This window comes from Urocampus carinirostris, chromosome 12 (assembly GCF_059441175.1).
Source record: "Urocampus carinirostris isolate Australia breed hairy pipefish chromosome 12, RoL_Ucar_1.0, whole genome shotgun sequence".
Lineage (NCBI taxonomy): Eukaryota > Metazoa > Chordata > Actinopteri > Syngnathiformes > Syngnathidae > Urocampus > Urocampus carinirostris.
Genome location: NC_142360.1, coordinates 4313568 through 4328790, shown reverse-complemented (window position 1 = coordinate 4328790; position 15223 = coordinate 4313568). Strand labels below are relative to the sequence as shown.

At 39.8% G+C, this 15223-nt stretch overlaps 1 protein-coding gene across 2 annotated transcripts in view; it reads right to left on the bottom strand.

The window, feature by feature from the left end:
• Nucleotides 1–14805, bottom strand: part of midn (midnolin) — a 52200-nt gene extending 37395 nt beyond the window's left edge. The window contains exons 1-4 of one of the 2 annotated variants that reach the window (XM_088349318.1): nt 14653–14805; nt 12489–12720; nt 7167–7254; nt 7026–7088 (exon numbers count right to left, since the gene is read on the bottom strand). In XM_088349318.1, the coding sequence (XP_088205444.1) occupies nt 7026–7088; nt 7167–7254; nt 12489–12720; nt 14653–14725 (456 nt within the window). In that variant the 5' untranslated portion in view covers nt 14726–14805. The remainder of the gene's footprint in view (nt 1–7025; nt 7089–7166; nt 7255–12488; nt 12721–14652) is intronic. The other variant, XM_088349319.1, reaches the window with a different exon arrangement.
• Between the last annotated feature and the right edge of the window lie 418 nt (nt 14806–15223).

Here is a 15223-nt window from a genome sequence, read left to right as displayed (position 1 = left end):
TGTAGTTTAAAAAAAGAAGAAGACTGCTAATTTTATACGTATGTCATGATGTGGAATAGGAGGATTTTTTCGGTTCCTTGTAACGACATTTTACGTTCAATTGCCCTAAATTTGTTCAACAATTAATACTTTGCGGTGTTCACGCATAATACTGTTTGAGTCACATGGCTTATAAGTCTCTAAGATGCCTGTCTTCTATTGGCCGGTGTCATATAAAATGATGGTCTGCCATTTGTTTCACAGCATCAAGAAGATGCCAATACGCTATTGAAATCCCTTCCCAACAATTCTTCCCTTCTCTCTCCATTTCCAGGTCGTAATCATGTGTAACAAACTAACTTGTTTCACCATCAGCCCTAATACCTTGCAGATGCTAAAGGGAAAAGCAAAAACATAACCATGACCCTAAGCTTGCAATTATCAGGAAATATGAAGAAGACGAACGCATCATAACTTTGGCGAAGGAATAGAGCCATACCCATACCAATCGGGGAGATAATTAGGAATAAGGAGTTGTTTATAGAAATAAAGGCAAAACATGATAACCATAGAAACATACAAAATGTGGTCGCATGACAACGCGATAAGTCACTAAGATGCCTGTCTGCCACTGGTCGATTTCATATGATTCTTATGGTTTGCCTCATGGCATAACAGAGATGCTTTTGGCTGAACCCTGAACTAGTTGCCAGCCAATCGCAGGGCACACGGGGACAGACAACTCACTTGCTCATTCACACCTAGGGAAAATTTGGACCGGCCAATTCACCTGAAATGCATGTTTTTGGAATGTGGGAGGAAACCGGAGTGCCCGGAGGAAAACCCATGCAAGCACGGGGAGAACATACAAACTCCGCACAGGAAGTCTGGAGCTAGACTTGAACCCACGCAAGAGGTTCCCATGACTTGAACTGTGCCACACATGCGCTAACCACTGTGGCTCCGTGCTCTACACACACACACACACACACACACACACACACACACACACACACACACACACACACACACACACACACACACACACACACACACACACACACACACACACACACACACACACACACACACACACACACACACACACACACACACACACACACACACACACACACACACACACACACACACACACACACACACACACACACACACACACACACACGTATAGCATTTAGTTACTATTCTTTATGATTTTTGTGAACTATTTTAAAATATGATGGTTTGTCCTAATTATCACTCATAGGTCATAGGACTGGAATTTATATGACACTATTACACAAGTCATGTCATGTTTATTTGTATAGCCCTCAATAACAAGCTGTCTCAAAGGGCTGCACAGACCACAGATTATTGCAAACCACAGACTATCATTACAATATCCCCTGATCTAAAACTGACAGGAGGGCAAGGAAAAACTCAAGACCTCGGCATTCATATTCCATGAATGACTTTTCTTATTAAAGTTTTAACTTAACAGACATGGACGACAGTATCATGGCTTTTTGATATTTGTGTGTTGAAGAAATGTCAATCAACAAAAAAGGAACACACGAGCTATGCTCTCGTTTTGAGAACCCTTATATGGAATAAGGGTTAATGAGCTGGTAGTACAGTGATTAAGTCTCCAGACTTGCATGCGGGAGGTAGGAGGGGGTCAAATATAAAGCCAGTAAGTGTCCTTAGGCAAGACCCTTCATAATATACCTGCCTACCTCAAACCTGGAGAGGGAAACAAACAAAAAAAATACCTGATAATAGCATAAACCCTCGATTTAGTTTCAAAATTCCCATGTGACCAGTATTGGTTTCCTATTCCAGAACTAGTATTTTGCACAAAATCTAAGGCAATGGAAACACACTCATAATGGAAATCTCACAAGAAGTGCACACGCGAATGACTAAGCTAGGAGCAAAGATAGGGTTGATGACTATTCTAAGGCGATGCATCATCTGACCATAAAGACACAAAGATTAAACGCTGGATAGGCAGCCCACAGCTGCTCTAAAGCTTTAGCACCCATCCATTGACACACACCTACACACGTGAAGTCATTACGTAGCTTCTTCACTGCTACAAAGTTCTCATGAGGGAGCAGAATTGGGACAGAATCTGTTCTCGTTTCACAAACCAGCAAATTGCAATCAGTTCCAAGCCTTTAATTATCTTGCAGCTCCAGGTCAAACATATACAGCGTAAAAAGTTAGTCCCAAATAGAGAAAAAGTTACATCTTCAAATGAAAGTGTGTGATAATTCACCACTAGAGGTCTCTGTATCTTAAAGGGAACTGAAGTCTGTGCATTCAAAGAAGACACTACAGAAGCCCGAATGATAGCATATGCCAAAATTCAGAAGCCTACTTCCATATTTTCTTGCGAGAACGAGGATGGATTCCACCCAGGTGTTGATCCCTGCAGACAGCTAACAAAAAAAGCTATAAGTGAGAAAATGGCCTGCAGCCAAGCAGCTGAAACGATTGACTAGAGAAGGAAACAGTGAAAGGTAAAAAATGACAACAACAAAAGACCGCGCGAGCTGGATACAAGCAGGAGTGACTGCAAAGAGCAAATAGCTGGAATTGGTCAGAGCTGATGTAAGCGGCTAACTTTAGCGGCTAGCTGGAGAAGCTACTAAAAAGGCCAGTAAAAGATTGAGAGGAAACCGTAATTAGTTAAGCGTTGGAACCCTGAAACACGGAACTCCGTGATGTTCTTTTGCATGACCTGCTGAGTAAGGACAAATAAAAAATTATTTACACGGAGCAGCTAACAATGACAATAGTGGCTAGTGGAGAGCCATAACATGCATTAAAAAAAGCTGACATAAGCTGCCAGAGAAGGAAACAGTGGAAAATGGAAAATGTCTCATTCAGGGGACTATGCAAGGCTCATCTGTGGAATGTGAGTGGCCATCAAGTGCTCATAGCACATCTTGATCACGCTAGCTTTGCAAAATGGTCATCTAGGGTTCTGTAGTAGCAAGATGGCAGCCAAATATCTTAAGTTCTTTAAAGATGTTGCTGCTATGTGAAGAGCAACCAAAAGTTAGTCCAGGACTACGAACTACAGAGACTGAAATTGAGCAAAAAAGCACTCTTACTTCTACCTTTTGTCTTTCTTTGAAAAAGACTGGCTAAAAATGGAAGATAAATATTGGTTTTAAAAGAATAAAAAATAGGGAAGAGGTGGCAAAACAGGAATATTGGAATAAAAAGAAAAGTAGGAGAAGAAAGCAAATAAATGAAAATGAAAGAAAAAAAGGAAAGAAGGAAAAGAAAGAAAATAGAAAGGGAAACAAACACAAAATTTATCTTTTTCACTTTTTTATTTTCTTTATTTTTTTCAATTTTATTTTCCCTTTTTTTCTGGAGTTTTACTCTGTATTATTTCTTTTCCCTCTTTTTTCTTTCTTGTCCTTTATTGTTTTCTTTTTAACTGTCCTACTTCTTTTCAAAAGTAATATGCTCCGTTTTGGTCACCGAGTCTCTGTACACACTGTCCCGTAAACCTTCATATAACGGCAGGGGCCTCAAACTATCATCCTGGTGCCGCAAATTTGAGACCCCGATTTAGAGTAACAAGGTCGTTTTTACACCACTAGCGGTAACTATACAACAGACACGGTTTTTTTAATTGCGCCCAGTTACTTCTTAACACATGTCCCTCACTGGCTTTAACTAAGCGCCACAGATTAACACAAGCAAAAGAGGCTTGTGCTTTAGCAGCTCATCCATAGCTGATAGTTGCCCCCTTCTCACAAAAACACACGATACGCTAGCTTAGCTCACACTTCCGCGCTAGCCCTTTTTCTGCTTTAATTGGCCTGGTTCCTCTAGCGCATTGTCTTTGTAAGACGGTCAGAGCAATCTGACAAAAGAAACGACCGGATCTCCGGTGACGCAACAACCTGGTCGCGTGTCAACAGGAAGAGACGACGGATGACTCAACATGTCCTCCATAAGTGCATAGAGTTGTTTTCAGATTTATTAACGATAATTGTTGTTTTTATCGTGAGGACAAAATCTTTAAAATGTATAACACTATTCCCTATCATATCAAGAAAACGTGAGTAAAGACCAAGCTTCCACCCAGAAGTAGTTTTAATCTATCTATCTATCAATCTATCTATCTATCTAACCTGGTCCTCGAGAGGGGTGACCGACAGCAGGACAAACACAAAAACAAAGAAAATAAAAAAGGGAAAAAGTAGCACAAAAAAAAACACACACACAAAAATGTTTGGACTATGACCAACCCAAGTGCCCAAACAACCAAACAAGTTAAGCACATCGGCACCCAAGTTGGTCATGCTTTCGTCCCTCCAGATGAAACGGGACACAAGAAAGCGGCCATGTCACTCAGGTCAGGGTGACACAACACACTCTTCTGTTCAACAGCAGGGTCCGACAGCTTTCACTGGTTTACCCCTGCCGCATCACACGGGTGCCCTGGCCATGCCTTAGAACGCGTCCAAACATCCCACTATCCTTTTACAAAACATCTCCACTCATTCCTATCACCAACAAGAGCACTAGCTTCCACTACATTTAGACTTCTTTCCACCAGTGCACACCATCCATCCACGTCAATCGCAGCCTTCCTCTTGGTCTCCTTCCATTAATTTCTGCTCTGTAGCTCTTCAACATTCGCTCCTCATCAATCCTCTCCATGTGTCCAAACCACCCGAGTACCCTCTTATCTTATTCTGGAGCTCCGCAGAATTCGATTTGATTTAATTTTTGTGTTCGAAGTACTACATGGAATGATCAATGTGCGCTATGATCAATTTTTTGAGTTCTGTCGTGTTGATGGTTTACGTGGCCACAGATACAAGTTACAGGTACCTAGACCTACCAGCAACTTGCATGGAAACTATTTCTTTCAGGATACCAAAAATGTTGATTTTTTTTTTTGCCTGACCGGGTTGTTAGTGCAAATTCGGTGCAAACTTTTAAGCAAAGGTTGGCAGAGATAGATTTCTCAAATTTTCTTAGGGGAGGGGGCGTAAGGTGACCAAATTTGGCCATGCTCACTCTCAGCATTAGTTTTGTGTCATGTTTTGAATAATGTATCGAACAATACTTTCAATAAACATTACGTTATTATTATTATATTATCCACACGCTTGCTCAGTAGTTTTAATACAGTTTGATTATCAAGATTATTCAAGACGCTACAAAGAGGTCTCTTTAGGAACAAAACTGGAACAGGACCATGGCTTTTTTGGACATTATTGGATCCATGTTGAATGGGCTAAACAGCAAAGGATTTGCCTATTTTTGTACCAAATCATGTTTAAAGCTAACGTCAAAAGGAAGTCGGGTTTTTTATGGGTTATTACCACCCCCGAAAAATATTTCTGACATATCTATTTACGTCAAAGCCTCAGTATTTTTTTAATATTGAGGTTTTTGAGTTTTTCTTTGCCCTCATGTAGGTTTTAGATCAGGGGATGGTGTCATAATAGTCTATGGTTTGCAATCATCTGTGATCCGTGATGTTCTTTTGCATGATTTGCTAAGTGAGAACAAAGCAAGTTTTATTTACATAGAGCAGTTAACAATGAACATAGTAGCGACAATAGTGTTGACAATTTTTAAGACTTTCGAAAATTGGATTTAAGAAGTATTGATGCCAATTCAGGCCTTATTTTTAGTATAATGAATTCAATGCCTTTTAAGACTTTAAGGATCCGCAGGAATCCTGTATGAGTGTTATGTATGCGTTAAAAGTAATGAACAGATGTGATTGAGGGCGTCACAAATAAACGTGACTTGACGATTACCCATTACAAGTATTTTTCATTAAACATCGAAGAACAATGAAAAAAATTGAATAATGAGCAAACAAAAACAAACTTCAGAGCTTAGTCCGTTATCAACAAAATGGTCACTGAAAATGTTCTTAGCCATTGCGTGTGTGGCATTAGGTATATATTTAAAATTGGGCAGGTCAATAACTGGAGTCAATTTTGTCAATTTTCAGCCACAATACATTATCCCCGGTAAACGATTGCTGAGAGCAGGGACCGGCAGATGGCTTCAATGGCCAGAACCCCAAAATAAATGCTGTGCTATTGTGGCCCGCCTGAAATGAACTGCTGTCTTTTAACCACGATCCATTATTTCCAGTCGACTATTGCTGAAAGCGAAGGCCGAGAGAGCAAATAGGTATCATTCGCAGCGGAACTTTTTTTTAGTTCCTTCTGCCTAAAATGAATAGCACCTGTGCAGCTGCAATCCATTATCCAAGCTTGACTATTGCTGCGAGCGTGGGGCCAGCAGCGCGCATGTTACTTTGTGAATTTTTGGCATATCTGGTCCCATTCATTTTCTTGCACAAGCGATGACATGGTTCCTACAGCTTAAGGGAAGTTAACTTCAAGAATTTTTAAGACTTTTTGATGCTTTCTGAAATTAAATTTAAGACCAGGTGACTATGAAGCACATTTGAAACACACAAAAAAAAACACCCACACACAAAAACAGCTTTTAGCCATGCCGAAAAATGTCCACTTTCCTATGGTCCAAAGTAAACATCACTGTCCGAAGTTGCTATGTGTATTGTAGGCAAACCCAAGACATGCCTCTGCTCTGAAAGACCCGACTGAAACCACATCACCATTTTGATATTTCTGTTGTCACGCAATGTTGCCAAATCGGTAATATTTTTAAAAAAGACAATTGGTAAATGTTACTAAATCGTGTTCACAATTTTTAAGACTTTCGAAAATTGGATTCAAAATGTTTTAACGCCAATTAAGGTTTTATTTTTAGAATAATGAATTCAATTCCTTTTAAGACTTTTCAAGGATGTGCGGGAATCCTTTATGAGTGCTATGTTTTTTCTTAAAGTAATGTACAGACATTTTATAAAATACAAACGTTTTAAACAAATGTGTTGGTCGGGTCTCTCATTTATTATCGAATCCTAACCGTTCAGACAAACTCTTGCCCTGATCGCCCGGCCCTTACTCAAGATCAAACACTTTTGACAAGGAAGACAAAACCAGGCAACATCTTACCTGAGTTTCGGTTAAGCTCTCCAAGGCTTGCATGACTGACTGCTCGGGTCTCGACGCTTGAGACTGCAAAACAAAAGCAAATCTCTTCAGGACATAAAATCAATGGCAGGCGTAGAAAACGGCTAGGCAAGTCGGCCTCACCATTAATCCTGCTTCGACGGTCGGTACGAGTGTTAACTTGCTCCCATCGGAGACGCCGAGATCCTGGAGTTTCCCCGAACTTAGTCTGCTGCGGGGTATCGGAGAGGAAAGAGGTAATTAGATGGCGTTGACAATAACTCGCACGTACGCACAAACAGCAGTCAGCCGCGGGGGCGTGCCGACTTCAAAAGTAGTTTGGAAAAAGAGCCCAGGGTGATGGGGAGGTATTGATCCGGCTGTCATAATTCAATGTCAAGTTGAGGGGGGCTGGCTCTCTGTGTTTGCCACTGAGTGTAATTTTAAACTTTAAACAAACTCAAAAATTGAAGACAGGGATGCACGACAGTTATCGAACCCATAACGGCCAATTGTGACGTCTCGATGGAAAAAAAAAAAGACCCTAATATTCGTCGCCATAATATTCAAATCAGTCGACACAACTTTTTGGAACGATTCGAAGCATTTACATCCCTCATTAGAATTGATTTTGATTTACTATAGAACAAGTAGTAGTAAGACTTGGTTGTGTCCCCTCCCTACCTCTTTATAATGTGGGCGAGGCAACAGGGAGCTCGCCCTTCAACAATCAAGTGACACTACTTGTTAAGAAGATATTAAGGATTTTGCTTCATTATTAGAATATATTTTGATTTTGTATAGAGGTAGTAGCACAACTTGGTCGTGTCTGCCATTTAGCTCTCGATAATGTGGAAGAGGCATAGGAGAACTGACCTATCAAAAGTCAGCTGGCACAACTTGTTAGAATGATTCTAAGCATTTACGTTCCTCATTAAAATATTTTTTGATTTTCTATCGAAGAACTAGTAGTACAACGTGGTTGTGTCCCCTCCCTATCTGATTATAATGTGGGCAAGGCAACAGAGAGCCCGCCCTTCAACAATCAGGTGACACTACTTGTTAAGATATTAAAGCATTTCTGTTTATGATTAGAATATATTTTGATTTTCTGTAGAAGTAGTAGCACAACTTGGTTGTCTCTGGTATTTAACTCAGTAATATGGAAGAGGCATAAGAGAGCTAGCCCATCAAAAATCATTTGACACTGCTTGTTAGTACGAAGTATTTACATTTCTCAATAGAATATTTTGATTTTCTATAAAGAAGTAATAGTACAACTGGGTCGTGTCTCCTCCATACCTCTTTATAATGTGGGCGAGGCAACAGAGAGCTCGCCCTTCAACTATCAGGCTACACTACTAGATGTTACGCATATCTCTTCATTATTAGATTATATTTGGATTTTCTATAGAAGTAGTAGCACAACTTGGTTGTGTCTCCTCTCTTCCTCTTTAAAATGAGGGCCAGGCATCAGAGAGCCACGAAATGATATTTAATCAGCTGACACTACTTTTAAAAAATATTTGATGCATTTATGCTCCTCATTAGAATATATTTTGATATTCTATAAAATTGGTAACACAACTTGGTCTTGTCTGCTCTCAGCAATGAGCGAGAGACACTGGAGAACTTGACCATAGTCAAATCACATGGCTCAGGCTAATGCGATTTTCCAGGCTTCTAAAATTTAGCAAGTACATTGAATTTAGTTTGGTTTATCGTGATTTTTTTGTCACATACCTGCATCTGTTTATGCAGGATCTCCGATTTAATCGATTGACAGCTTTGCAAACGAGTCTTAATTCCAACACCATTTGTTACTTTTCTACACTACCCTTACGCAAAGTGTAGTGTGCATATTTCAATGTTTTGTGCTCCTTTTGTAAATGATAGCCGACATATATTTGCTTTAATTGACCACTACAGTAGTAATTTGCCATATGTTACATTTGTCCGATGTAGGTGTATTATTATTTGTAGTTTTAATTCATTATACAGACGGTCTCCAACTAAAGACCATTTAAGTTACGGAAAATGGTAGATATGAATATTTATTTTGGGATGTGGAAAAATATCCAGACATTGATGCAAGTTAGATTTTGTCTCTTGTGCACCTTTCTCCGAGTAGAGGACATTATTGTAGTGCTATCGGCGTGTGGAGCTGTGAGAGCTCACCCAGCATCCACCCCAAAGAAGAAATCCGGCTTCCACTTCCTAGTTCGAGTGTAAACACACTACAGTATACTGTATCTCCAGCGCTAAGAACTTTGACATTTTTATTATTTAATATCTCGTGCATCCATTCAATATGGTTGGTGTAAAGTGTAAAGAAGAGGTGAGTCGTTTCTTCTGAAATGAAAGTGGATTAAGAAAGCTTGATGAGGTTGAGAAACTGGTTGGATCGCTTTTTTTCAGCCACTTTCTTCCGCGGAGGAGGAAGTCGCCTACCTCTGGAAGCTCATCTTCCAAAAGTAAGTTAAACTCAAAATTATTCATCTTTCTAGAGCATATTATTTTATCAAATGTTTCTTTTTTAGTACAAGACAATACAGGTTACTCATACAAGCCTTAAACATACTTATATAAACCTTACACCTACAAAATATAGAACTGAAGCAACTTACAAACAAATTCAACTTACGAACGATCTTGTACGTATGTAGGGCAGCGTCTGTAGCTATTATGTACAGCTAAGATAAAGCTAAATGATAAGTACCAGTTCCCCTTCTTTTATTTGCAAACACATGTGTGCCATTCAATATTGGAGTACTTGTATAATGTTTAGAAGTGATGTTAAGAATACACCCAAAATACTCTGACTTTTCTACAATAAATATGTCTGTGTTATGGTGCTTACATCAATACATTGTAATTATTGAAGGTAAAAAGAATCACTCCTGTACTACTGTATGATCTTATTGTCAACAAAAATGAAAGATACACTAAAAATAGCTGGCCGATGTGCATTATTACTTTATTTTCCAGTTTTATCCGAATATAGCGTGCACAAACACTAAAAAAAATCAAAGTTATGAATTGTAGGTATAGGTAGGAATAAACAGTAATCATGCATCTCTAATCAAAAAAGCCTCTATAATGACTTTCCTTTCCAGGTGACATGACGCAATTGCCGTAATATGATGTGGAGTGACCCAAATCTCACCCTGCAGCTGAACAAAGACCCCAGGCACAGACTCGCTAGTCAGTCTACAGTTACAAGGGGGATTTAAAAAAAAATTGTGGCTTGGGAGTGGGGGATGGCTGGTTTGGACGGATGATGTGATTACAATGGGCAAGCAAGGGCGGGTAGAGATTAAAACCAAAAAACTAGACTATTTGTTAAGTTCTCTCCTGTGCCTTTGTGAATTCATCCATGCAGCCACTTGCTAATAATGGTTCCAAGGCATTTGAAACAAGAAAGCTTACTACTGTTCTCTTTAGGCGGCGCCCAACCTGCAAGCAACACAAGCGAGCATGACTCACCCTTACATGAGACACCGCTTGAAAAAACGCAAAAAAAAAAAAGTCACACGTAGAGGTACATAAAATCTGACATCCTGAATTCGAGCATGAATGAGTCACGCATAATTCCTTCGTGCCTGCCTGTTCAGAAGGCAGGAGGGGTTCATCGACGCGCTGTCCTGGTGACCAGACACCGAATACCGGTTACACCTGCGCAATAGGCGCCGAAACTCATGATTTGGCGAGCTCCAAGACTGCATCGTACTGAAGCAAAAGGATGCAATGCAGCCCTGCAACCAGGACAATAAATATTCCCTGAACACTTCTTCGAGGAAGATAAAACAATAAGAGGGATGTTTTGATGATGACTGCCAACATATTTGAAAAAATAACACAAGGCGGCTTTTTTGTGGCAATAAAACTGGATGACAGTGCTTTTACAAGACACGTTTTGGGACAGTGTGTGTTATATGACCACTAGATGTCACTGTATTGTGTCATGCAACCGAAAACCAGGGCTAAAAGGTACAAGGAAGAATACAACTATGGAGACTTAAAATGACTAAGCTGCACCATTTTTCTTCTCATTTTTTTTTGGGCCACCTGTATGGTAGGTTTTTGTTTTTGGCAGTACCCGTGGCAGCAAGATGGCGGATATCAATGTAAACTCCCTCTAGGTGAGGCTAACGTTTCATAAAACAAATTAAAACTTCTTGAACTTTAAGTATTTAAGTATCCACACCACCTACATTGGATATTACCGAATCTTACTGCAATATGTATTCTGTGTAGCACTATTTAGTTACTCTATATAACACGCTACAGTGGGCATTTGCATGTCAAACTGGGTATTTGTATATTGTATTCTTTTGGCTTTATTATTGTACTGTTCTCAGCTCAGGGATGCTGCTGGAAATGTGAATTTCCCTTCGGGGATGTATAAAGTATCTATCTATCTATCTATCTATCTATCTAATAAAAAGGAATGTTTGAATCATAGTTTAAGTATTTTTGCCTGTTTTAAAAAGCAATAGTTTTTTTTTTTTAAATTTTAAAGATCAGGGGATGGTGTAATTGTAACCTTTGCGGCATTAGTTCAGGAGGTAGAGCCCTCGTCTGGGGATCAAGAGATCGCAGGTTTGAATCCTGGCTCCTCCGTATTACATGTCTAAGTGTCCTTGGGTAAGACACTGAACCCCGAATGCCCCCAATAAGCAGGTTGGCGCCTTGCATGGCTGCACGGCCGCTCTTGGTGTGGGTGTGTGTGAATGGGTAAATGTGAAGAACATTGTAAAGCGCTTTGGGAAGTCTTAATTGACTTGAAAAGCACTATATAAATGCAGATCATTTAATTTAATTTCATTTAATTTCCTTTGAGACATTTTAAGATTTTCTTGTGTTATGTGACTTGTTTTTCTACCACTAGGAGATGTTCCACGGACAGACTGAGCAGAAAATTTCTTCCTCGTGCCACGAGGCTCTTTAACTCCACCCGGGGAATAAAAGCCCACAATAAACCCCACCCCTACATTTGCATATTACCCCATTTTTATTAGTGTACATTTTCCGTAGCACTATTTAAACACTCTACATCACCACGGCATATTGTGTATTTTTGTATTCTATATCTTTTATTTTATTATTTTATTTTTCAAGACAAGGATACTGCTGGAAGTGTGAATTTCCCTACGGGGATGAATGAAGTATCTATCTTAATAGTACACACTGTCCCTTTAAAACGAGTTGCCAAGTACAATGATGGAAAATGATTTGTTGAGCCAATACTTGGATATGTTTAGTATGCATCCTGGGCCCTCCAGCATTCACAGTTCCTCGTTCCTTTTCCTCCATAATTATATTGTAGTTCTTTAGTTTTCCACAATCTTGCTAATGTCATTGTACTATTTACCACGTCTAATGCCGTTGGAAACAATGCACACAACGTTGTTTATAAACGACATAAAAACGATTTGATCCCATTAACATGAATCTGCAACTCACGATTCTTTGTGCAGCAAAGCCAGCCTCTCTTTGGGTACTTTGAGCCGCTGTGAGAGCCTCCTCTTCAGCCCGTCCACAGTCTCCTCCTGGGGAAGCGAGAGCTCGAAGTGGGTGCCGGTGGTGGAGTCGATGTGAAGGTTCATGGAGGGTTCGGCGGGGGCGGCCTCGCAGGACGACGAAGCCCCGCGGCTGGTGCAGCTCCGGGCGCTGGGATGCTGGTCCATCCGATAACCTGGAAGGTCGTGCGGAGATGCAAAATGAGGAGCGCAATCAACGAGGGAGAAGACGTAGAAGTAAGCCGATCCGTGGCTTTTTTGCTGTCCCCGCAGATAATCGCTACATGGATGGGTGATCGAATAGCACAAAAACCGTGGAGGATCGTCCGTAACGTAAACCCCACCAGTTTTTTTTTCGTGAAATTTCACTTGGGACAATCGAGGAGACTTTTGACTCACGGGCTCCTGATCGACAGTGATACCCTTCAAGCTCCTAAAAGTATCCCAAAGCCAAGGCCACACCCCTCCTGCACGGCAGACCAATCAGAGCGCAAGGTGTACACCCACGTGCAGGGGGAGTGAGTGAGAAGCCATTCATAATAAATCACAGTGTTAAATAAGAGGACGTGGTGCAAAAAAATAATCATTTCTCAAAATTAGCAACATTATGTTCTTTAGAAAATTCATTCCTCGGAATTTTATCACACAAAAGAGGTTATGAAAGTAGCACCGTGCAGAATTTGATTTGCTTCCTTATTTAGAGTGAAGCAAGAGAGTACAGTACACAAACCGTTTGCAGAGTTTCACCTTCATTTATTAGTTTATTAGTCAAGCCAATGCAATAATTAATAAATACAAATATATTCAACTCGGATGCCTGGATCAGCTCGTTTTTGCATAAAGATTACATAGGTATAAGTACTTTTGCACACTTATTTCTTTGTTATTTGCCAGGGACAATGCTATTATTATTATTATTATTATTATCACGCAATGTTGCAAATGCGACGTTTGCAACTTCCGGCTCATTTAAGTCCAAAAACAAGGGTGTAGCTTTGGCATGGACGGAGGGACGTGTCCCCTCAATATCGAGCATTTATTGTTTTGTACCCACCAATATTATGCGACCTTTTACCCTAAAAAATGCCAAAAAAAATAGCCCTAGCACGACAAACCAACGTCCTTTTCTAAAACACTTACAATTAACATTATTTGTATTAATAGGTAACATTAAAACAATAATCAAGAGAGTTTCTAGAGGTTTATTATAACATACGGTTGATTTTAACACATTTTCATTGCGGAGATAAATAGTTTGTGTTCGGTTTTGTATCCGTGGGCAAGTCGTCCTTTATTATACTTTCTTTTTGCAAAATCATGTACACATGAGTAAAATTATTTGTTTGAAAATATATATAAAAAAGGGGGAATTATTTATATATATATATATATATATATATATATATATATATTGGGCGACTCTGGGAAAACGGCGAAACAAAAATTAACATTTGTTGATATTAAACGCACGTTGGTTGTAGACGTGTGTGTGTATATATCCACGTCAAAAGATCTCGGTCGCTCTCTCGCGGCCGCCGAGGAGATTTTCACTATCAATACTAGTCGATGACTCAGTTTTCTTTAACAATGTGGCAAATACGTCATTGGTATGATATGTGGGTGGGTGTGTCCCCTAACCACTAGGAGCACCATTCCTGTGGTGTGTCTTGGGCAAGTACAGCCGAGTGGGAGCCCCTCACTCTCATATGTTTCCACCCGGCTTTGATTCAGGGAGCTTCCGCGATTCAGGGAGCTTCCGCGTGTCAGGCGACCGCGCTAACAAGTACAAAACTATATTTTATACTTGTATTTTTGTTTTCGATTAAAATAAGTTTAGTTTTGTTTTCTGTGGTGATTTAAATTAATACCAGCCGGCTAGTGATTTTATTTTGAAATCGATATTTTATTTTAGAATAACATGACACTAGACACTCGTTCGGTAACTATATAATAACACAAATTACAAGGCACTGCCTTGACAACAAGCACCTTAGGATATTTTTTTTGTATGTTAATATTATTTATGTTTTCCATTAACACTGTCTAGTAATAGGAATGGAGTTTCTTGTTTGTTTAAAAAATAAAATAAAAAGTGAGCAGGCACTTACCGAAGACCGTTGCGAGAATTGCGAAGCTTCGCGTGGAAGGAAAAGGTCCAATGTGTTCCCCCAGTTTTGGCATGTAAAATAAGAACCGAGTAGGATTTCCAAAAGCGAATATATCCACGAAATCTGTCCGAGAAACGGTCCCTCTTTCTCGCTCTCAAGAAGGTCGGCGAGTCGGTGAGTGGCTTCTTAAAGAGACGTTTCCCGGATGTGACGTCAGTGTGGAATAATAAGAGTTTTATTTTTTATTTTTATAAAGGTGGATTTGTCGCTCAAAGGTCAACTACACATAAAATAGGGGCAATTTTAGGTGGAGAGTTTTGGGGGTGCTCAGCACCCAGTTCTGGTGTACGCAATCACGGCCCGCGGGCCACATGCAGGCCATCAGGCTTCCTCATCCGACCCGCCAAACAAAAATGGTCCAAATATAATGAAGGTATGCATATTTGTAAATATAATACTAGTAGTAAAACTTTTTGTGTGAAAATTCTGTCCCCATTGTCCTTTTGTGTGTCTGCAACAAAAATACAACAAAAATACCACAAAATCGCGACAAAATTAAATATAAAATTTA